This window comes from Danio rerio, chromosome 8 (assembly GCF_049306965.1).
Source record: "Danio rerio strain Tuebingen ecotype United States chromosome 8, GRCz12tu, whole genome shotgun sequence".
NCBI lineage: Eukaryota > Metazoa > Chordata > Actinopteri > Cypriniformes > Danionidae > Danio > Danio rerio.
This window is the reverse complement of record NC_133183.1, coordinates 39,989,346-40,012,707: the sequence shown is the minus strand read 5'-3', so window position 1 is coordinate 40,012,707 and position 23,362 is coordinate 39,989,346. Positions and strand designations below refer to the sequence as shown.

At 34.1% G+C, this 23,362-nt stretch overlaps 1 protein-coding gene and 1 long non-coding RNA gene across 7 annotated transcripts in view; one reads left to right on the top strand and one right to left on the bottom strand.

The window, feature by feature from the left end:
* LOC141375868 (uncharacterized) overlaps positions 1-18,666 on the top strand; it is a 55,010-nt gene extending 36,344 nt beyond the window's left edge. For all 5 annotated transcript variants that reach the window (XR_012384669.1, XR_012384667.1, XR_012384666.1 and 2 more), the window contains 5 exons: positions 471-525; positions 1,732-1,786; positions 2,538-2,634; positions 17,954-18,015; positions 18,124-18,666. This is a non-coding gene — a long non-coding RNA (uncharacterized lncRNA). The remainder of the gene's footprint in view (positions 1-470; positions 526-1,731; positions 1,787-2,537; positions 2,635-17,953; positions 18,016-18,123) is intronic.
* Positions 18,667-19,962: 1,296 nt separating this feature from the next.
* On the bottom strand, positions 19,963-22,774 carry LOC141375863 (E3 ubiquitin-protein ligase RBBP6-like). Of its 2 annotated transcripts, XM_073910856.1 has the most exons (7): positions 21,401-22,774; positions 21,111-21,207; positions 20,932-21,007; positions 20,697-20,785; positions 20,560-20,620; positions 20,318-20,457; positions 19,963-20,222 (listed from the first exon to the last, which is right to left on the bottom strand). In XM_073910856.1, exons 1-7 carry the CDS (start codon positions 21,558-21,560, stop codon positions 20,048-20,050), a joined length of 798 nt encoding a protein of 265 aa, XP_073766957.1. In that variant the 5' UTR covers positions 21,561-22,774; the 3' UTR covers positions 19,963-20,047. The 2 variants fall into 2 exon arrangements, with proteins under 2 accessions (XP_073766957.1, XP_073766958.1); XM_073910857.1 differs by lacking the exon at positions 20,560-20,620.
* Positions 22,775-23,362: the final 588 nt, after the last annotated feature.

Sequence of the window (23,362 nt, the reverse complement as noted above, 5' to 3'; positions counted from 1 at the left end):
TGCGCTGAACACGCAGTGAAAGCGACGCATGGAGATTCGGGCACCTTCTCCAAGAAGCGCGTACTCGATTGATCACAGCTGGCGGATCATTATTCACCACGTGACGTGTCATGATCGCTTTCATCTGCGCCTCAACTTAGGTGGGGTTTTCAAACTTGTGAGCTTTAAGTTTTTACTCTTCAGCCGTTTGCATTTCCTGTGGTCATAAAAGCTCCTTCCCTGTCATCTGACAGCGCAATACCTTGAGTGAATGACAGCTAATATGAACCAATATAGAGGCAGGGAAGAGCGATTCAGCATGTTTTTAGAAAAAACCAAAACAGGTCGCACTACAACCATTATCTGCAGTCGCACTAATGCGCCCAAATATATTATGAGGTCGCATAGATTAATTTTCGGGCGCATATGCGACCAAAATGGTCGCAATTTCGAGCCCTGCTTCTTAATCTTTCTGTGCTTCTTTCTTTCAGTATCTCAATGAGCTCGTCACTTTGACAAACACAAACAGAGCTGTCTTCTACAGAGGTTTGTTAATTTTTTGTCAAGCTATTTTGACAGTCGTTAAAGGGATAGTTTACCCAAAAATGACAATTGTTTCATCATTTGCTCATCCTTTACTTGTTCTAAACCTTATGGGTTTAATTCTTCTGTTAAAGACAAAAGAAAATACTTTTAAAAAAAAAGATGGAAACCTGTAACCATAGATTTCCATAATAGAAAATACCAATAATATGAAAGTCAATGGTTACAGGTTTTCATCAGTTTTCAAAGTATCTTTTGTGTTTAACAGAAGAAATAAACCCATAAAAGTTTGGAACACTTGAGGGTAAATTAATAGTAAGTAAATGTTAATTTTTGGGTGAACCATCACTTTAAGTGCAAAATTGACAGTTTCCTATTTTTACTAAATGCAGGTTAGCAGTCCTGTATGTTTAGTCATGGTTTATGAGAACTAAGTATGTCTATTGGATGTGACTTAGCAGTAGGTTGTTGTTTTATTAAATCTGTGTGTTTCTTCATGGTATATGAGGACACAGTATGTGTAGGTTTACAATGGTTTACATAGTGCTAGCAGTAGACTATTATAACATGTTTCTTCATGGTTTATGAGGGCAGAGTAAAGGAGTACACCCAAAAACGACAATTGTGTCCTCATTTGCTCACCCTTTACTTGTTTTAAATCTTTATGGGTTTATTTTTCTGTTAAACACAAAAGAAGATGGAAACCTGTAACCATTGACTTTCATATTTTTTGTGTTTTCTATTATGAAAGTCAATGATTGCAGGTTTTCTTCTTCCATCAAAATATCTTGTTTTTGTTGTTTATCAGAAGAAATAAACCCTTAAAGGGTTGGAATGCTTTGGGGTATATTAATAGCAAGTACATTTTCATTTTTGGATGAACCATCCTTTTAAGTGCTAAAGTAACAGTTTCCTATTTCTGCTAAATGCAGGTTAGCAGTCCTGTGTGTTTATTCATGGTTTATGAGGACCAAGTATGTCTATTGGATGTGACTTAGCAGTAGACTATTGTTTTATTAAATCTGTGTGTTTCTTCATGGTTCATGAGGACACAGTATGTGTAGGTTTACAATGTTACCAGTAGACTGTTATTTTATAACGTGTGTGTTTCTTCATGGTTTATGAGGACATGATTGGTTTTGCAAGACTTAAAGCTTTCAGTAAGTGAATTTCATGTTTTCTTCATCTTTCTTTACTTCTCTCTTTCAGCACCTCTATAAGTCAGTCACTTTGACAAACACAAACAGAGCTGTCTTCTACAGAGGTTTGTTAATTCTTTTGTAATGCTATTTTGACACTCCTTAAAAGGATAGTTCACCCAAAAATGACAATTTTGTCATCATTTGCTCATCCTTCACTTCCTTCAATCTGTGTTTCTTCATGGTTTATGAGGACATAGTATGTGTAGGTTTACATGGTGCTAGCAGTAGACTATTATAACATGTGTTTCTTCATGGTTTATGAGGGCATGGTTTGTTATGCGAGACTTTAAAAGTAAGTAAACGAATGTTGAATTTTCTTTATCTTTGCTTTTCTGTTTCAGTACCTCCATGAGCCAGTCGCTTTGACCAACACAGAGTTGTTTTTTACAGAGGTTTGTTAATTCTTTTGTCAAGAATTAACAAACCTCTGTAGAAAACAACTCTGTGACTGGCTCATACCCAAAAATGACAAATGTGTCATCATTTGCACACCCTTTATGGGTTTATTTTTTCTGTTAAACACAAAAGAAGATGGAAGATGAAAACCTGTACTCATTGACTTCCATATTTTTGGTGTTTTTATTTTGGAAGTCAATGATTGCAGGTTTTCTTCTTCCATCAAAATACCTTGTTTTTCGTTTAACAGAAAAAATAAACTTGTAAAGTAGAAAAGTCCAATAGTAGGAAAAATAATAACATGGAAGTCAATGAGTGCACGTTTTAATTTATTAAGAAAATAAACTAATAATAATTAAAATAATAAAATAATTTAAATAAGTGAATAATAATGTCTCTCTCACTTTTTCCCTTCAGGAAATAACAGGTGAATCTTGACAGAAATCCAGGAAGCCAGACAGTGATGGTGGTGATGTTAAGAATTTCTGTCAATAACAATGCAGGAAGAAACTAAGTAACTAAAATTACTTTAAAAATAATGTGCATTTTAGGCCTTTTTTATTTTAAGCAAATTTTAAGCATGATCTAAAGGGTTGAGTTTATTTTCTTAATGAGTTATAGGTGTATTTTGAGAATAAACCAATCAGAGTCTCATCTCCCATTCCCTTTAATAGCCTTGCATCGTGCCATAAGCGCATTTGCTATTTACATGACGTAAAGTAAGTTTAAGTGGAAAAACTGAGCATTTCACAAGCAAACAGTTAACAGTTATTTTTAACAGAAAACTGTTAAACAGAGCATCTACCGCGCGAGAATGAGAGATAAATGATCTACTTTCACTTTCGCTCTTGGTGGATAGGAAAATCTTTACGCACAGACATCAGTTAGCCTAATAATAATAATTAGTTGCGTTTGTTAAGCGCAAGTATTTGTTTCAAAACTATTTCTAAATGCAGTTCTAATTTTCAGCAAATGAATAAATGAACAATAATAACTAAGTGTTGTCATAAACCTGAGTTATATCCTAAAAAACATGTTGCCCGCATATGGTCTAAAACCTGCAGGTGGGCAAATCTAAGCTTTTTTTTAATAAAACAAATATAAATATGGATATAATAATTATTACTGCTAATAATAACATACAAAAGCAAATTGTTATGAATAAAAACTATTGCGTCGTAGAGTGATAAACAGTGTTTGTTATTTTAAAGTGATAGGACTAAGATGGTCAATAAATAAGCTTTTTATTTACCTATTAATTCACAGTTTTAATTTACATTTTGTTGATTATATTTTACTCTTACTTTTACCTATTAAAAATCTTATTTTTTTCTTATTATTACTCTTATTTTACTTTTATTATATTTATATTTTACTATTATGTTATTTTGTCTCAATTACTGTACATTAATAGCAAATTAATATTTAAGTAGGCCTAATTATTTATTTAAAAACATTACCAGCGAAATACTGAGAAACGGTCTGGCGCTATTTTTATATACAGGCCTATCATAATTTTAAAGAAAGCTGCAAGGTGTGCTACATTATTTTAAATTATTTTTTCTGTCTGTTACTTGAAGTTCAGTGCGTGTGCCTGTGCGCTGAGAGACAAGGCAATATTGACAAAATATTGAATTTTGTTTTTTATATTGCATTGCATTAATTTGCAGAGATGTTTTATAGTTTATACAGGCCTAAAATAAACGCTTTGGTACAGAGTTATTATTTTAAAACAAACCTGTGTTTGTAATGATAGATGTAGGTGTCACAAAATACTTTTTAAATCAGTGTTTTTATTAATATGATTATTATTTATTGTGGACAACACTTAATAAATACTGAAATGTCCTTAATACACACCTTATTTTTTTTATCAATTACAGTGCTTCCCGCTAGGGCTGCTCTATTATGGGAAAAATCATAATCACGATTTTTTTGGTCATTATTTTAATCACAATTATTCAAAATGATTATCAGTTCAAGTCAAAATTATTAGGGCTCCTGTGAAATTATTATTATTATTTTTTATAAATATTTCCCAAATGATGTTTAACAGATTCAGGAATTTTTCACAGTATTTCCTATAATATTTTTTCCTTTGGAGGAAGTCTTATTTGTTTTATTTCAGCTAAAATAAAAGCAGGTTTAAATATTTTGAAATCTATTTTATGGTCAATATTAATAGCTCCCTTAAGCAAAATAGTTTTTGATGGTCAGCAGAAGAAATTACTGGTATACAATGACTTGCCCAATTATCCTAATTAAGCCTTTGAATCGTACTTTAATCTGAATGCTTGTATTTTGAAAAATATCTAGTAAAATATGTGCTGTCATCATAACAAAGATGAATGAAATCAGTTATAAAAAATTAGTTATTAAAACTATTATGTTTAGAAATGGGTTAAAAAAAATCTTCTTTCCATTAATCAGAAATTGGGGGGGGAAAGTAGGGCTAATAATTTAGATTTCAACTGTATTCATTTATTTTCCTCCCTGCAAAGGAAAGGGAAATATGTACAATAGAATAAAAATATGAAACAAACTGTGCTTTAAGCATCTTCACTGTAAAAAAAAAAAAACTTTGATTATAGCTACTAAAGTCCTTCAGACAAGAACAGTGAGGGATTGTCTTCTTTTGTTGTTTGATTAATGGTAAAAACAGTCGGCAGCAGGAATATCACGCACTTTCACTTTAAGAGCAGTACGGTTCTGATTTATGGTTTCTCTTTCACATGTCTTTTGATTCTCAACTAGTTTGTTTATTACTTAAATGAGAGTTAATATGAATAATCACTGAACATCGCGTTTTGATACCTATTTGACTATTAAAATGCTCACATTAAGATAACTTTAGATGTGTGTGCTTTGCTCTGAGCACACAGTGTGCGAATATGTGTGTGCCGCATACACAAACCATGCGGTCTCATTCATGCTTTTAAAACATGAATGATTCGAATGTACATCAATGAATGATGCACATGCCGTGCTGCAAAATTACAATGCATGCTTTTAGTAATATTCACGTGAAACTGAGCTTTGCAGAGCAACAAATGTGTACAACTGAAAAGAGGACGATATATGATGCAACAATCGTTTTATCTCGATTAATGATTTTCATATTCGTTTGAAGCTATAATCAAAATCGAATTTTCGATTAATTGCATAGCCCTACTTCCCGTATGTTTATAATATACTTGCGAGGGTAGCAGGCCCGGCGCCAGGATATCATAACTGAGGAGGCATTTTAATCCCATGACTAATTTTGGTCCCTCTTGTTCCTTTCATTTAGGCTATTTATTCACATTAATTATTACTTTGCATTACTGCCTAAGTTACTGACTCAAGGCAGTAATATACTTTTTTATAGTAATAATGATATGCAGTTTTGCTATTATTGATTTTATACCATTTATCAACGCAGACAGATCATGGTTCATTGCCAAACGAGTGCTTTATATCAAATTTTATTATCCTTATATGGGCCTATAATAGGCCTATAAAGGTTTAAAGTTTTAGGTAAAGATGTCAAACTATGCCCATACATGCAAGCCAATCCACGGTTAGACTATTCTATAACCGGTAAATAAATATAGTAAAATCAGCATTACTGAATCACGCTTCACAAAACCTTAACCAACCAAAATCAGTGTTAGGAAAAAGTTAAATGTTACAATCAAATGTCATTAAAAAAAATTTATTAAGTTACATTTTAAGGCATTAGTACGGAGACTCGGAAGGGACGTGATGGTGAAGAAAAAAATTGGGTGGAAGAAAAAAAAACTGAGTGGGAGAAAAAAAAAGGATGGTAGAAAAAAAAACAGTGATAGGAATATATATATATATATTTTTAAGTTTTTGTTCCCTCACAAAGATGTTTTGCGTTATCCACACTTCCTGTTCACTTCATACCTGTCAACCCTCCTGTATTTTACCATTCTATCCCTCTATCATACTATTGTTAAGTATTTTCCCATATTTCTCATATATTTTTATTTTTGAAAGCATTCTGAAACAAATATAAAAATGTCTGCATTTACTTTCTTTCCATTAAAAGCTGTGGGTTGATCATCGCCCTTCATATGCAACCTCTGAATCAGGGAATGATAAACTGATCCCAGATCAACTTCTGTACATGCCATTTAAAGAGGAGCTAAAGTGCAGGATTCAGATCTGTGTTTAAACAGACAAATATACTTAACAATATGTAAACATGTTCGTCCTGTGTGTTTTATTTTAAACACAACTCATTTTCTCTTAAATGAGCACAAACAGTTACTTAAGTAATGGAATACTTTCATTATAGATCTGTGCATTCTTAAATTGACACCTCTGATATGAAATAAAAGAAAATGAGAGATTCATTTGCTGCTCATCACTTGTTTGATAACAGAGGTGTCGCTTTAAATGGTGTGTATAGAAGCTGATCTGGGATCAGTTTATCATACCTAGCACATCCGTATACATGCATTCGCTAATTCACAGGTTGCATATGAAGAGCGATGATCGACCCACAGCTTTAATGGAAAGAAAGAGAAATATGGGAGAATCCCAGCAAAAACGGAAGGCTTGGGAGAATCCTGGTAAAACAGGAGGGTTGACATGTATGAAGTGAACAGGAAGTGTTTGTGGAAAAACAGTTTTGCGAGAACGCAAAACATCTGCGAGGGAACGCAAAAACTTCCAAAAGAGGATTTTTAAATAAAAATATAGTCAAGGTAAAATGTTCAAAAACTAGGTCTGAGTCACTCCTTTTCTTCCGCCGTCTCATTAACACACCTTTATTAAATTACAATAATTAACAAATTGCACAAACAAACAGTAATATTTAAGAGTAAACTAATGAGCTATTTAAAAGTACACTTTAAAGAAAACCACATTTATAAGAGAGACTGTGCCTTAAAGCATATACTGCTCTGTCACACTGCTTTTATTTATTATTTTAGGTTTGTTTATGAATGAATTATTTAAGTTAAATATTTCATGTATGTGGTTTAATATTTAATTGGTCATTAAATCAAATGAAGAAGCTAGCTACTTTATTTTTTGACACTTCAACCGATCAATAAACAAAGAAATGAACAACCACAGATTATTTTATTCTCTCTGTAAAGTATTTAGATACTTAGACTATACTAAATAATTAGACTATTCTATATAGTTTTTAACATTGTTTGGGCTCAGTTGGGATTATTTGTTAATGAACTGCCACTCATCTTTCCATTAAACATTTTGATATTAAAATTATGTTTTAACTTTATGTCTCCAAGATTGCATTGTAATTTTCTAAGTTAAACTAAACTAGTTAAACTAGACAATTAAAATATGCTGTAAAAAAGTTTAGGTTGATAACTATTTTATTTTGGCTGGAAATGATTTACTGCTGGTTTTATCTGACCAGAGAACAACACAATGTTGGAATTGACGTAGTAGCATTGTGTAAAGTGCGATATGAGACAGCATATTTAATCCTTGCACTATTTTAAGTGAATGCATATGTATTCCACCGACTCCAAAATTAGGAGTTAAGAGTCTCATCCAAAAAACCCAGAACCGAACATCCCTAATCGACGCCCCATTGATGTTTCTTTGAACATCAGGTGCCATTATTAACTGTTTATCAAGTTAAATTTCAAACTGAACCTATAACTGTTTTTGATTAATTCAAAGTATAGCCCAGACTATTTTTTTCCTTTTCAAAAGCAGAAGCAGTATAGCCTAAACAGGACAGTTTTACAAATGTACAGATAAGCATTTTTATAACTGAACATCACAAAAGGCCTACAAGAATTTTCAGTCCATTTTTATATACAGGCCTATTATAATTTTAAAGAAAACTGCTAGGTGGGCTATATTATTTTAAATCTAGCCTATATTATTTTTATTAATTTCCTCTGTATCTGTCACTTGCGATTCAATGCACATGTGCTGAGCGAGACGAGAAATAAGGCAATATTGACCATTTTTTATAGGCCACTATAGTATATAATAGTTTGTTTTTACATATAGTATTGCATTAATTTGCATTGACGTTTTGTAGTTTGTAGAGGCCTAAAATGAATGCCTCGATTTGGAGTTATTTAAAACATAATCCTGCGTTTTTAACATTCTTTAAACCAATGTTTTTTATTATTATTATTTAATGTGAATAACTTTTAATTAAAAATTGTAATGTATTTATTACACCACCTTATTGGGAAAAAAAAACGATCAATTACAGTGCTTCCCGCAGGTTTGAAATATAGGACTTGCAGCATTGAAACACCATTTACCCACATCACATAGTTAACTATGCGACTGACAAAACTTAATTGCATTTTTAATAATAATTGTATTTATTATGACACTTTTTCTTTTAATGGGTTAAAGTAAAAAAAAAAAAAAAAGAATGTTACAAAAGACTGAAATCAAAAAGAAATGCTTTATGCTATTTAGGAGCAATGTGCAGCCACTGACAGGTAAAATTCGCTTTTCTCTCACAAGTTAAAAAAGCAAATTAGGCTTGCCACGATAGACGGTGTTGACGGTGATACCGGTTTTAAGACGCAACACCGGTGACATCACGTTTTTACCGTGACACCGTCCTCACATTTGTTTTTTCTAAGTATTCGTTTTATTTATTTATTTTTTTATTAAATATTTATTTTAATTAAATGGAAAATAGAATTCGTAATAATTTACTTAAGGCCAGAGCATGCTTTATAATTAAAATCTGAACATAGTAATGCGTCATATTTCATTTATCACGTGAGAATAAATATGCAAGGCATACTCTCATTTTAAAAATCACGCGACCATCATCTCACAGTGTTTAATAATAAATATCTTATTTTTATTATAACAAGAATGATGTAGCAATGCCGCGCCATTGACAAGCCAACTGCAGAGAAACAAAGCAATCATCACGGCAACTGAAGTGAGCACTTTATCCGAAGTTCAGCTCTTCTTTTTTGCACTTTATGCATTTCATGTAAAAAAATAAAAGATGAATATGCCTACAAGAATGTAACCTGTGTGCGCGCGTCTTTTATCACTGAGGCCGCTGTCTTTAAAAACCGAAAGTTGCTTCATCTGTCTGGATATATTTCGGCTTTTAATAAATGAAAAGTTAATTTAGGTGAGCCAATATTAAAAATTGCTATAAAGTAACTGTGAAGTGCGGCAACACATCGAATCTGAGGTCTGATCTCATCTCTCTCTCGCTATCATTCAGACATCGAAACGCCACACAGGTCAAGTCGCAAAACTGAGGCTGGTACCAGCTGACAGGTAGAACAGCTGAAGCCTTTGCGAAATCTTTCAAAATACAGCGCTGAAATTAACAGGCACAAATATCTTTGAGCCAGAAAGTCACGCCTTATCTGTCAAAACGCAATTCGAGCCAATAGGAGTTGTGTAGCCTATTAATTATATTAATTCTAATAAAATGAAAACCAAATTAAACTATTCATTGCATTTTTCGATTGATAAAAATATACGTAAACGAAAAAAAATCAAACGGTGGCTAGTTTGTATTAATGTGTCTTAAAATTAATAAAAATATGCTCAGCCTATTTAAGCTTCACGGTTATATGCTGCGAAGCATGTTACTGAACTACAATATCTCCGAGGGAGACTATATAACTCGATAGACAACATTACCTTGAGGGATTTTAAAAACAAAAGGTGTTTTAAAAAAGGAACAACACGCCAATCGGCAACAAATAAAACATCTTGCCAGGGTATGCTGTGTGTAATCCGCCACTGACAGTGACATAAGACACCTGCGCCTGTCAACTGTGCTTGTAAGAGAGCTCAAAGCTTGTATGGATATAACCAAAAAAAGCAAGATCATATAGTTATAAATATTCCATAACAATACTTATCGAAATATTTATACATTTACATGTTGATTATTTTTTTAGCCTGTTAAATAAAATTACTTTTATTTAGCCTGTCTTTAGATTTTTTACACAATGTTTAATTTCTTAACATTTCTTTCTTTTTTATTTAAAGTTTATATATAAAATGAGTGCTAGCTTGTTTAGTTGTGATCATTATGCAAGGATCATATTTCATATTCGGTTTATTCTTCACTAGCCTATAAATTCGTTAATAAGGCTATTTTATAAACGGATTGTTCATAAGGACTAAGCTATTAATATATAATGCAATAGGCTAAATAATACATTAAGAAATAGAGTGGAGGAACTAGGAACTATGACGTCACTTTGTAGGCTAATCGGCTGCTAGCATAAAACTGGTTCCCTCGTGAAAATCCCTATAGGATTTTCCCATAGGGTTTTCGAAGATTGCGAATAATACGCTCTGTGTTCAAACACTGTTCATTACACTTACACGTTTTGTTCAGCCGGATAATTGTCACACGAAAATATAACATTGAGCACTTTTGGATCTTAAATGCAAACGCAAGACTTAAAAAGCTAACATAAGGCTATAAACGGACTACAGCGCCCTCGGGGCGCTCGTCAGTGACGTCAGCCCCACCCTACTACAGACGACTTATCAAGCTTATTTTTAGAAATAACGTCCATGACAAAGAGTTAATCTCTCAGTATATTATATTGTAATCCACGCTATATATTATAAACTAATAAATACGCAAACACACATAGACCTTTGTGCCTTTTGGATCGTTTTTACGTGGGAAATACATGTTTTGCTTTGCGGTTGTTCTAAAAGTTTAAAAAATGTGTATAAATGTGCCTATATAGTATTATTATGAGACATATTTAAATAAGTGTATCGCTCGCGTGCACACAGCCCGCTTACCTTAACAGACGACGGCGTGAGGAGGAACAAGTCTATCAAATGCCTGCAGGTTTCATCATCATGGACACAGAATAACATTCAATATTCCTTTTGTGTCACGAAGTAGAGCGAAAAACAGCCCAATACAGTCACATCTGCTATACGTTTTATGGAGGAGTGTAAATATTGCAGTTATGACAGAGTTAAATGTGTTGATGAAGAAAAAAAGACGAGAAATCACTTGATCACGTTAAAATGACAGTTAACATGCATGTATTTTTACACATTTATTCACACGTTTGCATTACTGAGAGCAGGAAAGAAACTGAGCAGTATCTTCATATTATCGTTTAATTAAAATGAATGATCAACAAATGAATCTGTCTCGACAGCCTTTACATGTGAAGGAATTATCTACACACAATCTGAATTCTCAATTAGAATAATACAACAAACTATAAAATACTATTCTGAAAATACTTAAATCACAGACTAATCCAAACGCCCAAGCGAGCTGCGCTCCAGACCAGATCAGCTCGATGACGTATAATGCCCCCGACGCAGCCTGTAGTCTCATTTAGCAACTTGATAGCAACCGTCTTTTTAAAGAAGCATAATCGATTTAAAAGTTGAAGAGTGTGCTGTAACTGATGTGTTTTATGTCGTAGAACAAAACGTGAAAGTATATTGAGTTGGTGTTAGCCACGGACCTTATTTGAGCGATTTTACTGAAACCCCATTCAAAAAACCCATTGACTTTGGGACGAGGGAACCGGAAGTGCTAAAATGCTAACTCGCTTCCGGGTTTTTGCATACAAATTGACGTCATAGTTCCTCCACTCTATTGAAGTCAGGTAGGACAACAAAAGACAACCAAACATGTTCCCCCTGTTAGCAAATGTAACCAAAAAGTATCTTTACGTGCAACAAGCTGCTCATCTGAGGGTGTGTTCAGCACGATGGGGAACATAGTAAGCCCCACAAGATCCCATCTTAAGCCAGAGATGGTCAACATATTGGCCAGGATTCCTCGCAAAGAACAAGTAAACCTCACTGTTAATAAATGCCAATTTACAATGTTTTATTTTTTATTTTTTTTTAAAGACTGTGTCAACCTGTCATTTTTGTAATGTAATTTTGAAAGCTTTTCTTTTATATTTGTTTCTTGTTCATTCGTTTAATCTTATTTAAACTTTGTGCAATTTAATTACTTATCTTGCTATTTTATTTTCTTATTCGTTTTAAAAACATTCTAACATTCATCACATTCGTCCATTCAAACAATTTACGCCGAATTGGCAATTCCCGCAAAACTGAAAGTGAAAGTATTATATGCATTTATAAGCTATTTAAAAGCAGAAAGAAAAGAGGAAACCCCGACCCCCACTATGATACCGGTATTACCGGTGTTGTCACATGTCGATTAACCGGTGGGGAAATTTCCTCATCGTCACAACCTTAATTTGAATGATTTTAGATGTGTATATAAAATAGCCTATGTAAAATATTAACATCATCAAATTAATAAAATAATGACAAATTTGAAATAAATGACAGAAAAGTTAATAAAAACAGACATTCTCTAAAAAATGTAAAAATCGCAATATTAAAATGAGTAGATTTTTTTTAAATAAAATGCGTTGATTAACTATTACTATTGGTGTATATATTTTACAGCCAGTCTAGATCTCATTACGTCCTCTCCCGAGTATATAGCCGAAGTTTTTCTTAGTCGTTTACATTAAAGAATCTATTATTTACTTTTTCTCTCTGTATCGCGGCTGAGTGTGCGCTGTCAGCTGAATATAGGCTTAAATTAAATCTAAAAAGCAACTAGCCTGCGAGCTAATATTTGTTTTTGTTTTTTTTCGCATAACAGCCAATTTCAACCGCGAGGAGATACCAACAGCTTGATATGCAACATTTTCTAAAATGTTATTTAGCTTGGAATAAAAACAATTCACAAAAAATGATTTAGTGTGTGTGTTTTTTTAAGATTGGATTAGCCTATTTCACAGTGTGTAAACATTAGAAATAATAATTAGGCTAAAATACAGTAGATTACCCCTTCATTCAGATATATGTCGTTGTTTGGGAAACTCTCCCCTGGTCTAGAAGTTTCTCTTGCTTCTTATCTGCTCCACAAGCGCAGCACGCTTCTTCCTCTGGCTCTGCACCAGGGCTGGGTTTCCCAAACAACAACGTAACTCGCGGCAGAAATATCATAGTACAATGTGTCGTTTGGGAAAAGAACGATGTAGTGACGAGTGTGTCCCAAAACCTGTAGTTTCTCTGTCACAGATCTATTGTTTGACCCACATTAGTTATAACGTAAAATGCCCATAATGATGCTCTAAACGAGGTGGTAACAATTTCTTTAGAGAGAGAGAAAAAAAAAAACATTATTTTATTTGCAAAGTATATTGTTTTACACAATCACACATTTAAAAAAAAAATCTATCATAGTTTTGGTGAAAACATGCACTTATATTCCATATTAATTGAAATATATATAACGGCACATATAAGACCTATATTTGTTTCCTTTACAAATATTATTAAGAATTTCATTTCTAATTTCATATATAAATCATTAATGGTTGTAGGCCTAATTTACAGTAGGCTATTTATTTAGAAATAGAAAAAACTTTTTAATATAATATTAATTATTATTATTATTATTAAAGTAGGATATTGCAAACAATATGCAAAATAAATGCAAACAATATTCCATGACTCCCAATATCAATTGCTACGAGCCTAATATAGAAATTTTAATTAACACGTAGTTCAGTCCATAAGTTGCTGTGAATAGAAACAGCCTATATAAGCCTACATTACCAGAAGTTGGCCTATAGGTAAAAGGTATATAACCGGGGATTTTGTGTCAACCTTGCTTGTGAAATATACTCAAGATATACCCCTGCCCTCATCTCAAACAAAATGTTTGGCTATTAATGAAGCAGCCTGTCTGAGGTGTTAATGGGGCATTGCGCTTTAACCGAAAACAACAACAACCCAAAAGCACTAAATTGGTTACAGGGGTTGCTTCAGAAAATTGCCTAATAATAATAGAAGTAGTAGTAATAATAATAATAATAACTACTGGCATGTTTATAACTAAAGTTGTTTTTACTTCGGTTGCACCACATGCTCTTAAGGCAAACCGTAGTTAGTAAGGTCATAAGCTCTCCGTAAAGCCATACATAGTTGCATTAAATCACCTAATATCAAATAAAAAGTGTTTCAATCGTTAAACTGATTTAGAATTCTGCAACTAATGCATCTACATATAACTGTTCTTTGAAAATTTGCTGTGAATGCACACAAATTACACAAAGTTATCAAAACATAAAACTTGATTTTTTAAATATTCTACACGTTAAAGAAAAAATAGCAGGGAGAAAAAACCCAGTCATAAAGAAATGTATGTTAACACAAAACATTTCTTGAAACAAAATTAAACTCTTCATTCACAAACCGAAAGAAATGCGAGATTTAGGAAGAAAATAAGGCTGTGAATAGAGGGAGATCATCGCAAGCTCCTCGATGTAAACTAATCTCACCGTCATCTCTTTTCTACCATTATACATGGGGGGAGGCTGCGGTAAATTTTTAGTTGGAACACAGCGTTAGGTTTAAACTGAGTGAAATGCTGCAACACAGAAATATTTAGTAGTGCGTACATTGTAAATTAGTGTCCCTTTAAGTCACAACTAGGCTTCATTTTAACTTACACACTGCTGGTGCAACTGGCCCCATGTAATCAAAAAAGGCTGCATATTAATAAGTGGGTCGCGGGTTATAATCTAAAAGCTATTGCCAGTCAAACACAGCACAGCCATTACAGCAAAATGGAGAGATTTAAATGTACATATTGCACATATGGAATTATCCACTCACTGCATGTCGTCTACCCTGATAAACATGCTAATTGTCTTATTATTATTAATATTATATTGTATGCACTTATGAAATTAAAGTTTATAGAGCCTGGTTTATACTTCTGCGTTATGATCGGCGTAACCCACGGCACATGCAACCCGCGTAGCTGTTTATTTTACTTCTGCGCAATGTCTCTGTTGGTCTGCATTAACACTTTCAAAACGCTAGTTGGCAGTGAGGTGTTAATGTTCCTCTGTGTTGAGTTTCTTTGCTGTTGTTTTGTTTTTTCTAAACGCTTCCTGAACATGCAAGTGACTCAAACTCGCTCATTTTGAGGCTGGAACCGGCGGACGTGGAACAACTTTAACTATGAGATAAACACAAAACAAAACTTTCTATCCAGAGCTCCTTCATGGGACTCCACACGTGTAAACAATCGCTCTATTGGGCTCGCACCACTCGCACGGCTCTTGGTCCCGCCCCCAGACTTGTCAGCGCTGCCAAGCCGACCAATCACGACCATCAAACAAATCACGACCTTGCGCTCTGTGTCGTTGCGACTTGTAGTTACATTTTTTGAGAGGTGCACATCATCGACGCCGACGGCCAATAAACAATGCTTAAACATTAAAATGTGCTTTTAGAAACTTAAAATATTTATGTTTCTAATATTTAATTATACATTTGCTGTGTTTAATATAGGGGATAGAATAGCATACAGTATATAAAAAAAAAATTTTTTGTCCTTTATACCGAAATAGGCCGGCTAGAAGAGGAGGCGCTCTATTAAACAAGCAGAAACAGCACAGACTGTTCACTCTGCATGCATGTGAAAGAAATGAACAGAGAAAAATAAACAGACGATAAATAATAGGCGACTCACCTTACGTGCCGATATGCCCATTTATTTAATTCATAACTGCCACTAATAGCTATGCAAAAGGGAACCTATTTTGAGTGTTTGGCATGTAGTGACAGATTTTCAAATATTTGTAACCTGGCCTATAATAAATAATAATAATTATTGATAAAGCAAGTTATACTGCAATCAGGTGATGTGTTTCATTGACTCGATAACCTTAATATTTTGTAGTGTGTGCTGTGACGCGATTTTCATTTCTTGCAATGTGCGCACGTTTAAGATTTGAGGTAATAACATCGCCATGATAGTCAAAGAAATGTAAACATTCTTTTTACCCCAACACAATTTAATAGGGCGCTATAAAGGCTAAACAACTTCATTCTTATATTTGTTTAATTTTTGCAGCCTGGGGCTATACTTCTCACCATCTATTGTATCTTTTCTAAAGCATACAGTATAGTGTAAAAGCATGTTTATTACTAAGAAAAAAGAAAATGTATTTTTTAATTGATCACATCACATAATCTACTGTAGGCTACATTACACATACAGTAAGGGCTGCTCTATTATGGGAAAAATCATAATCACGATTATTTTTGTCATAATTGCAAACAAGATTATTCAAAACGATTTTTCAGCTGAAGTCAAAATTATTAGCGCTCCTGTGAATTTTTTATTTATATTTTTTTAATAAATATTTCCAAAAGGATGTTTAACAAATTCAGGATTTTTTTTACAGTATTTTCTATAATATTTTTTTTCTTCTGGAGGAAGTCTTATTTGTTTTATTTTGGCTAGAATAAAAGCAGGTTTAAATATTTTGAAACCTATTTTAAGGTCAATATTAATGACTTGCCCAATTATCCTAATTAAGCCTTTGAATTGTACTTTAATCTGAATGCTTGTACTTTGAAAAATATATAGTAAAGTATGTGCTGTCATCATAACAAAGATGAATGAAATCAGTTATAAAAAATTAGTTATTAAAACTATTATGTTTAGAAATGGGTTGAAAAAAAATCTTCTTTCCATTAAACAGAAATTGGTGGAAAATGGTTGCTAATAATTCAGGAGGGCTAATAATTCGGATTTCAACTGTATATATGCAGTTATTTTCCTCCCTGTAAATGAGCAAAGGGAAATATGTACAATAGAATAAAAATATGAAACAAACTGTGCTTTAAGCATCTTATAAATGATCACTGAACACAGCATTTTGACACCTATTTGACCATTAAAACGCTCACAGTAAGATAACTTTAGATGTGTGTACTCTGCTCGTCTAGCCTAAGTGCACACACACAGCAGCATGTACAAATCAGATTATGAAAAATGATGAAGAGCATGCTTTTCCTTTTATCCTTTATTTTTAGTTTTTTTTTTTTTTTTTTTTTTATTTACACATTTTTTTAAGTGGTGAGGACAATATTCACTGGTTCCCCCCTCCTGTATAATAATTAAATGTTACATTTTTAAGAACTTCACAAATAGCCTAAATAACACTTTTCAGTATCAGTGATAATATAAATAGTAACTAATAATAATAATGATAATAATAAAAAGAAGAACAAAAAATATTAGCCTATTGATAACAATATAAGTGAGATGTGGAGGAAAAAACAGCGTAGGCTACTAACTCTCCACTGTTTTTGGTAAATTATTTGACAGAAAAGCTAACATGCTGACACATTGTCTGGATTAAGCAGACCTAGTTGGAGTCGCAATGTTTCCAGCAGCACTCAATACACGTTCAGACTTTCTATCGCAGTGCTTGTAGCGCAAATGCACAAATGCTTTTTCCTATGCTACATTTCTCGTCAATGTCTTCCATTTATCACTTTCTCTTTTGTATCTGGCCATTTTTAAATAGGGCTCTGCGATATCTGGCTGACAAAAAAATCAAAAAATAAATTTTAATTTTTATAATTTTATATATTTTTATTTTATTTTTTGTGCTCATAATATTGACCTTTGCAGTTTTTACCTTTTTATTATTCAGCTAAACTAAAAAACGGAAGACTTTCTCCAGTGGAAAAATATAATAGGGAATATTATGAAATTATTGATTGCCTTTTTTTAAAATTAAGAAAAGTCTTTACATGGAAAGGTCATATCACTTTCAATAGTCCACAATGATTCAAAGCAGCTACTGAAAGTTATACTCGCATATGTTGCTGTTAAATCATGTAGTTGTGTGATGTATAACCATGGTGTAAGTGCACACCTAAGGATTAACCTTTTTTCCAAGAAAGAGACTTTTAAACGATATTGATGAACAGTTGATATGATCTATTAAAAGTCAGTGATGCTAACAGTTAATCATCTTGTTTGCTTTCAGGCTCTAGCACTGGCAGAACAACCTACATGAGAAGACCATGGACAAAAGCAGACGTGAAGGCTGTAATGAGTTCAAAAGACTGATTATTATTATACACATTTTCATTTTTTTTCCTTGTCACAGAGTGACAATATTTAACCATTTTCAAACCCACTTCTGTTCCATGCCAGTGCTTCACAGTCCATCATCACTCTAGGGTAGTCTCTACATTGCTCTACAGTTTGCCTCTGCTTCTCAACCCATGTCTGCCACTACTCCACAGTCTGGTACTGCTCCACAGTCCAGGTCCACGTCTGCTTCATGAGCCTGGGCAATACCCATCACACAAAAATACATAACCCACAAATGCAGTCCCTCAGACTAAACATTTACAACAGTGTTGAGTAGCAAAAAGACATGTTTTTTGTTTTTTATTTACATGTTTGAAAATGGTCAAATATTGTCACTGTGACAAAAAAGTGAAAATGTGTATGATATTAATTAGTCACATTATAACACATTATATTACTGTCACATTACGAAATTTAGTTTTTAATCTGTTTTGTGTTCATATCATTCTGTATGTATCATTCAATTTGTGGAATCAAACTTTTATGTCTAGTTTTATCTTTTTTTCTTTTTATCTATCTTTTTATCTATTTTTATCCATCTATTTTTTGTTCTTGTCAGAGCGATAATAGTTGATGCATTTCATAATAAAATGTATATACATGTTTAGTTCCCCTGCTGTTTTCCTGGACTTCAAAAGTAAAATAAAAAAAGTTTATTTTTTTATTTCTGTCATTGAGTGGCAATGTTTTGTATTTGACAGTATTCTAGTGCACTACCATGTTGTGTTCTAGTATAAATATTTAAATTTGAAAAAGAATAATCTGTTGAACGACTTAATTAAATTTTAAAATACCATTAGTTTGTTTATAAGCTGTAATCATTCATTCATTCATTTTCTTTTCGGCTTAACCCCTTTATTTATCAGGGGTTTCCACAGTGAAATGAACCACCAACTTATCCAGAATATGTTTTACGTTGCGGTTGTTCTTCCAGCTGCAACCCATCACTGGAAAACATCCATACACACTCATACACACACACTACGGACAATTTAGTGTATTCAATCCCCTGTACCGCTTGTCTTTGGACTGTGGGGGAAACCGGAGCACCCGGAGGAAACCCACTCCAACACAGAGAACATGCAAACTCCACACAGAGTTCACAGAGGGGAATATTTGTGCTCTGGCCAAGTAAAAGAATAAAATAATGAATATGTTATCGTACAGTTGTGCTTCTGGTTGTTCATGGTTGAAGGTTCTTTGCCAATTATGTTCTTTTTTTATCTGAAGTTGCCTTTCAAAATATCTACTGTCCTATAAAATAAGAGCAAAGGCCCTTAAACAATTAACTCTTCATACTTTAATGTTAAAATGCTGTCTTTTTCAGGTTATTGTTCAACAGTACATTAAACAGATTGTTTAACTGATACAACACAATAAGCCTACAGAATTGTTAAATCAAAAGTGTATTTTAAGCAAAATAGTATTTTGTCATTTAAGAAGTGACAGGCAGAACCTTAGCAACTGAGATGGGTTTAGCAGGTGTCTAGCTGAGGAAAGCCAGAGTCTGTTCTGTTGTCACCCTTACTGCAATAGCAGAATAGTGTGATATGTAAAATGTGTTAATCAGTCCTTTTAAACCATGAAGGGGCTAGGTTTGTGTGTAACATGTAAACAGACCTTGTAAACCATGATTTTGTCTGTCCCCATAAGCCTGTGAAATGTCACATAGTTAATTTGAGTGTGTTGTGAAACTAAAATTGCTGTTTTTAAGCGTTGTTTGCCTTTTGTAGCTCAAATAAAAAATTTTGGCACAAGTTTTATGTTCGTAGGATGTTGGCAAAGGTATGTCCCCGTAAACCACCAAAAAGTCACATTGACCTCATAAACCATGTATGCCTGTATGTGTGTGTGTTTGTTGCACTGCTGGAGTGAAGGTTAACCAGTCCACACAGTTCATGCGGCTATAATCTTTATTATCTTTTATTAATAAACTATGTACAATATTTACACGTCGGCTCCAGGTCTCTTGGATGAAGGTCTCTCAGCGACGTGGTCTCTTCTGGTCGCCGCGCGTCTCTGGTGAAGATGGGGAGCGGGACCGTTTCCCTCCGGCGTCCCGGACCGAAGATGCCGCACCTGCTGAGGACGAGGAGGGCAAAGGCTCGGTCTGGCAGGAGAAGGACGGCCTCTTTCTCTTCTCAGCAGCATAGGCCTCACTGAACAGATCGAGCGCAAACACACACAAGCAGACATCATGTGAGATTTGGACAAACACTAGAACATGCGGCTATGCCAAGTACAGTTTACTCACGCGTCTATGATGGGAATGACGTATCGGCCGCTGCCGTCTATCATGACTCCCTTTCGGTCTGGGTCGTCCACCTCCAACAGGAAGCTGCGGGGAATCCCTGTGCTCTTCCGGATGCGCTTGTGCGGCGCGGAGCGGCTGCCCTGTGAATTGAGGAGTGACAGTCAAACTCTGAGCAAACAATCTGACTGATGAGGACAAGAGCTCAAGTTCACAGCAACCGTGAGCTTGGAAAACCCAGTTACCACATTAGTGGGGCAGTGCCTAATGTGGTGTCCCGGGATCCCAAGCAGCCTCATGGCCTCACTAGTGAACATCAGAACCATGAGAATCAGCTCAGACATCTCTCACAAAGCAAACCTGTCAGTGTCTGAACGCTCACCTGCTGGAGTAGTAGCACAGGCTGGACTGGTACATCACCGCTTTCAGCTTGTCCTCCTCTGACGCCTTTGCCTCAGCCAGATTCTCAGTCTGTTTCACAGGCATTTGCACATTTGAATCTTTTTCACCCTCAACCCTTCAAACAATCTCAAATCTCCCTAAGAAGCTGAGTGCGTGTGCGTATATTGTGTGCTTTACATTGCGTTTTGCTATTGTGCTATTCATTTGTTCAATACCTTCAACAACTGCTCCAGTGAGAGGAGTGAAGGATCAGCTCTAGGTGAAGGTTCACGCCAGCGTCCAGCTTGATGTCTGCAAAACAAAGGAGCTTGTGTGACTAAAACACCAGGGACAGACCAGGAGTCTTCATATAACATCTAACAGAGGACGCGTGTGCTCATTTCACAGCACTTACCCAACAAATCTTCTGTTTGAGGACTTCAGTCCCGCCGCAGGGATCCGTCTGATGATGACCGACGTGTTTTTAGGGATGAGAGCATCATCTGTGTATTCTGACAGCAAAATAAAATCAGAATCAGCACATAATTATGGAGCACGGTATACTTTGAGAGCCATTAGCCTTTTAAAACAGCCAAAACATCCCTACATGTCAGCATCAGCACCACCTTACAGCTTCCAGAAGTGTCTGATGTAACGCATCTAATGTTAGCGTAGAACAGTTGAAGTGTCTTTTCCTCAACTCACCTTCATCAGTCTGGGCGTTGCTGATCTTCAGCTGGCAGAACTTCAGCCTCTTGCTCCTCATGATCTGCCGCTTCAGCTCCCCCGCGCTGATGTTGAGGCCTTCAAACTGGAGCGAGTCGTAGGTGAGTCGACTCTGGAACCTGTAGTGAACACAAGACATACTGAACACAAACACAAAGCACAGCGTAATAAAAAGGGTCAAACCTGAGTGATGGGAACAGCAGGCGATCAATCGACGTATCCAACGATCAATAATATCGATAATCTGGAAAAATTGTCACGGAGGACGCAGAGATCAGATGCCAATCGACACAGCGAGATTCAAACAACACCCACAGGACGGTTGTCTTTTTTTTTTTTTTTTTTTTTTTTTTTATTGAAAATACAAAATCCAAATACAACAAAATGGGATTTAACTTTACAACTTGTGTGTCATATATGGAAGGCTCAACACAAAATAATATACAAAGATACAAATGTAATATACAAAAAACATTCAAGTTAAATAAATCCAAGAGTGAAAGGAAAACGCAAAATTTAAATAAATAAATAAATAAAAATTAAGTACAACATATATATCAACTATGGCAAGTTATATACTACAAATAAATTGAACATTTTTAAGGCAATTTTTGTTTTCATTTTAACCAGGGCATCTGAAAATATTTTAAGTTCTTTTTTAAATACAATAAGTAATGGAGGTGTTTTGAAATATCTACATTTATGAATAAAATATTTGGCTAACACAATTATCATATTTATCAAATCGTGCAAAGTAGAGCAATCTTTAGTAATTCCATATAGAACATCTTGTAATGTAAAAGTCAAACCTTCAGCATCCACGTTTTTTATTATCAACCAGTCTTGTACTTTTTTCCAAAATGATTGAACAGCGCTGCAAGAGAAAAATATGTGTTCTGTGTCTTCACTAAAGTGTTTACATAAATGGCATGGTGAGTTTTCTAAGTTAAATTTTAGGTGTAAGAATCTATTAGAAGGGTATATATCATTTAATATTTTAAATTGTACTTCTTTTGCCTTGGGGAGAATTGGAAATTTAAGATATGTTGTTCTAAAATATTTAACAGTATTTTTATCCACTTAATGAAATAACCTATTTCTTAATACTTGATAAGGGAAACAAGATTGGATAATAATTTGTCTTAAATGTTTATTAGTGCAAAGTTTATTATCAAATTCAATCTCACCAGTATATAATAAGGGAAGGACTGGAGTAATCTTCGAATAGGATAGGTAACTTTTCATTAACATTTTTATACCTGAGGGTATAGCATTAATAACAGTAAAAAATTGCTTTGGATGACAAGCAAATCCGTGTCTTAGAGTGAAAGTATTGTAATCTAGAATATTGCCCCTTCCATCCATTAAGTCTGTTACTGACCAAATGTTTTTATTTAACCATTCTTCATAAAAAATGGATTTGTTCCTGTGTAGAATATACTTGTTATTCCAAATAGGGGTATTGTGAGGTGTAAAATTGTGTGTGTGCGCTAGTTTCCAAGACAGCAAGACTTGTTGGTGGAATGCTGAAAGCTTCACTGGGAGTTTAGGCAGGTCAAAGTCACATCTGAGAAGAAATCGGATGCCACCTAGTTTGTTAAACAAGGCACAAGGAACAGTGTACCAGAAACTTTCAGTATTACTCAAAAACCTTTGAAGCCATTTCAGTTTTAACATAGTATTCATACTTTCAAACTCAATAATATTAAGACCACCTTCTTCATACGATTTGATAATATCAGATTTTTTAATATAATGAGTTTTGTGTCTCCAAATAAAGTCATACATTTTTTGGTTACTTGTTTTTATGAATGCTGAAGAGGGAGCTAAAGCCTGAGCAGGATAAATTAGTTTTGATAGATATTCAACCTTGGATAGAAGAATTCGTCCAAAAATTGAAATATCTCTCTGCAGCCAGCAATTCAGGATACCATTAGCTTT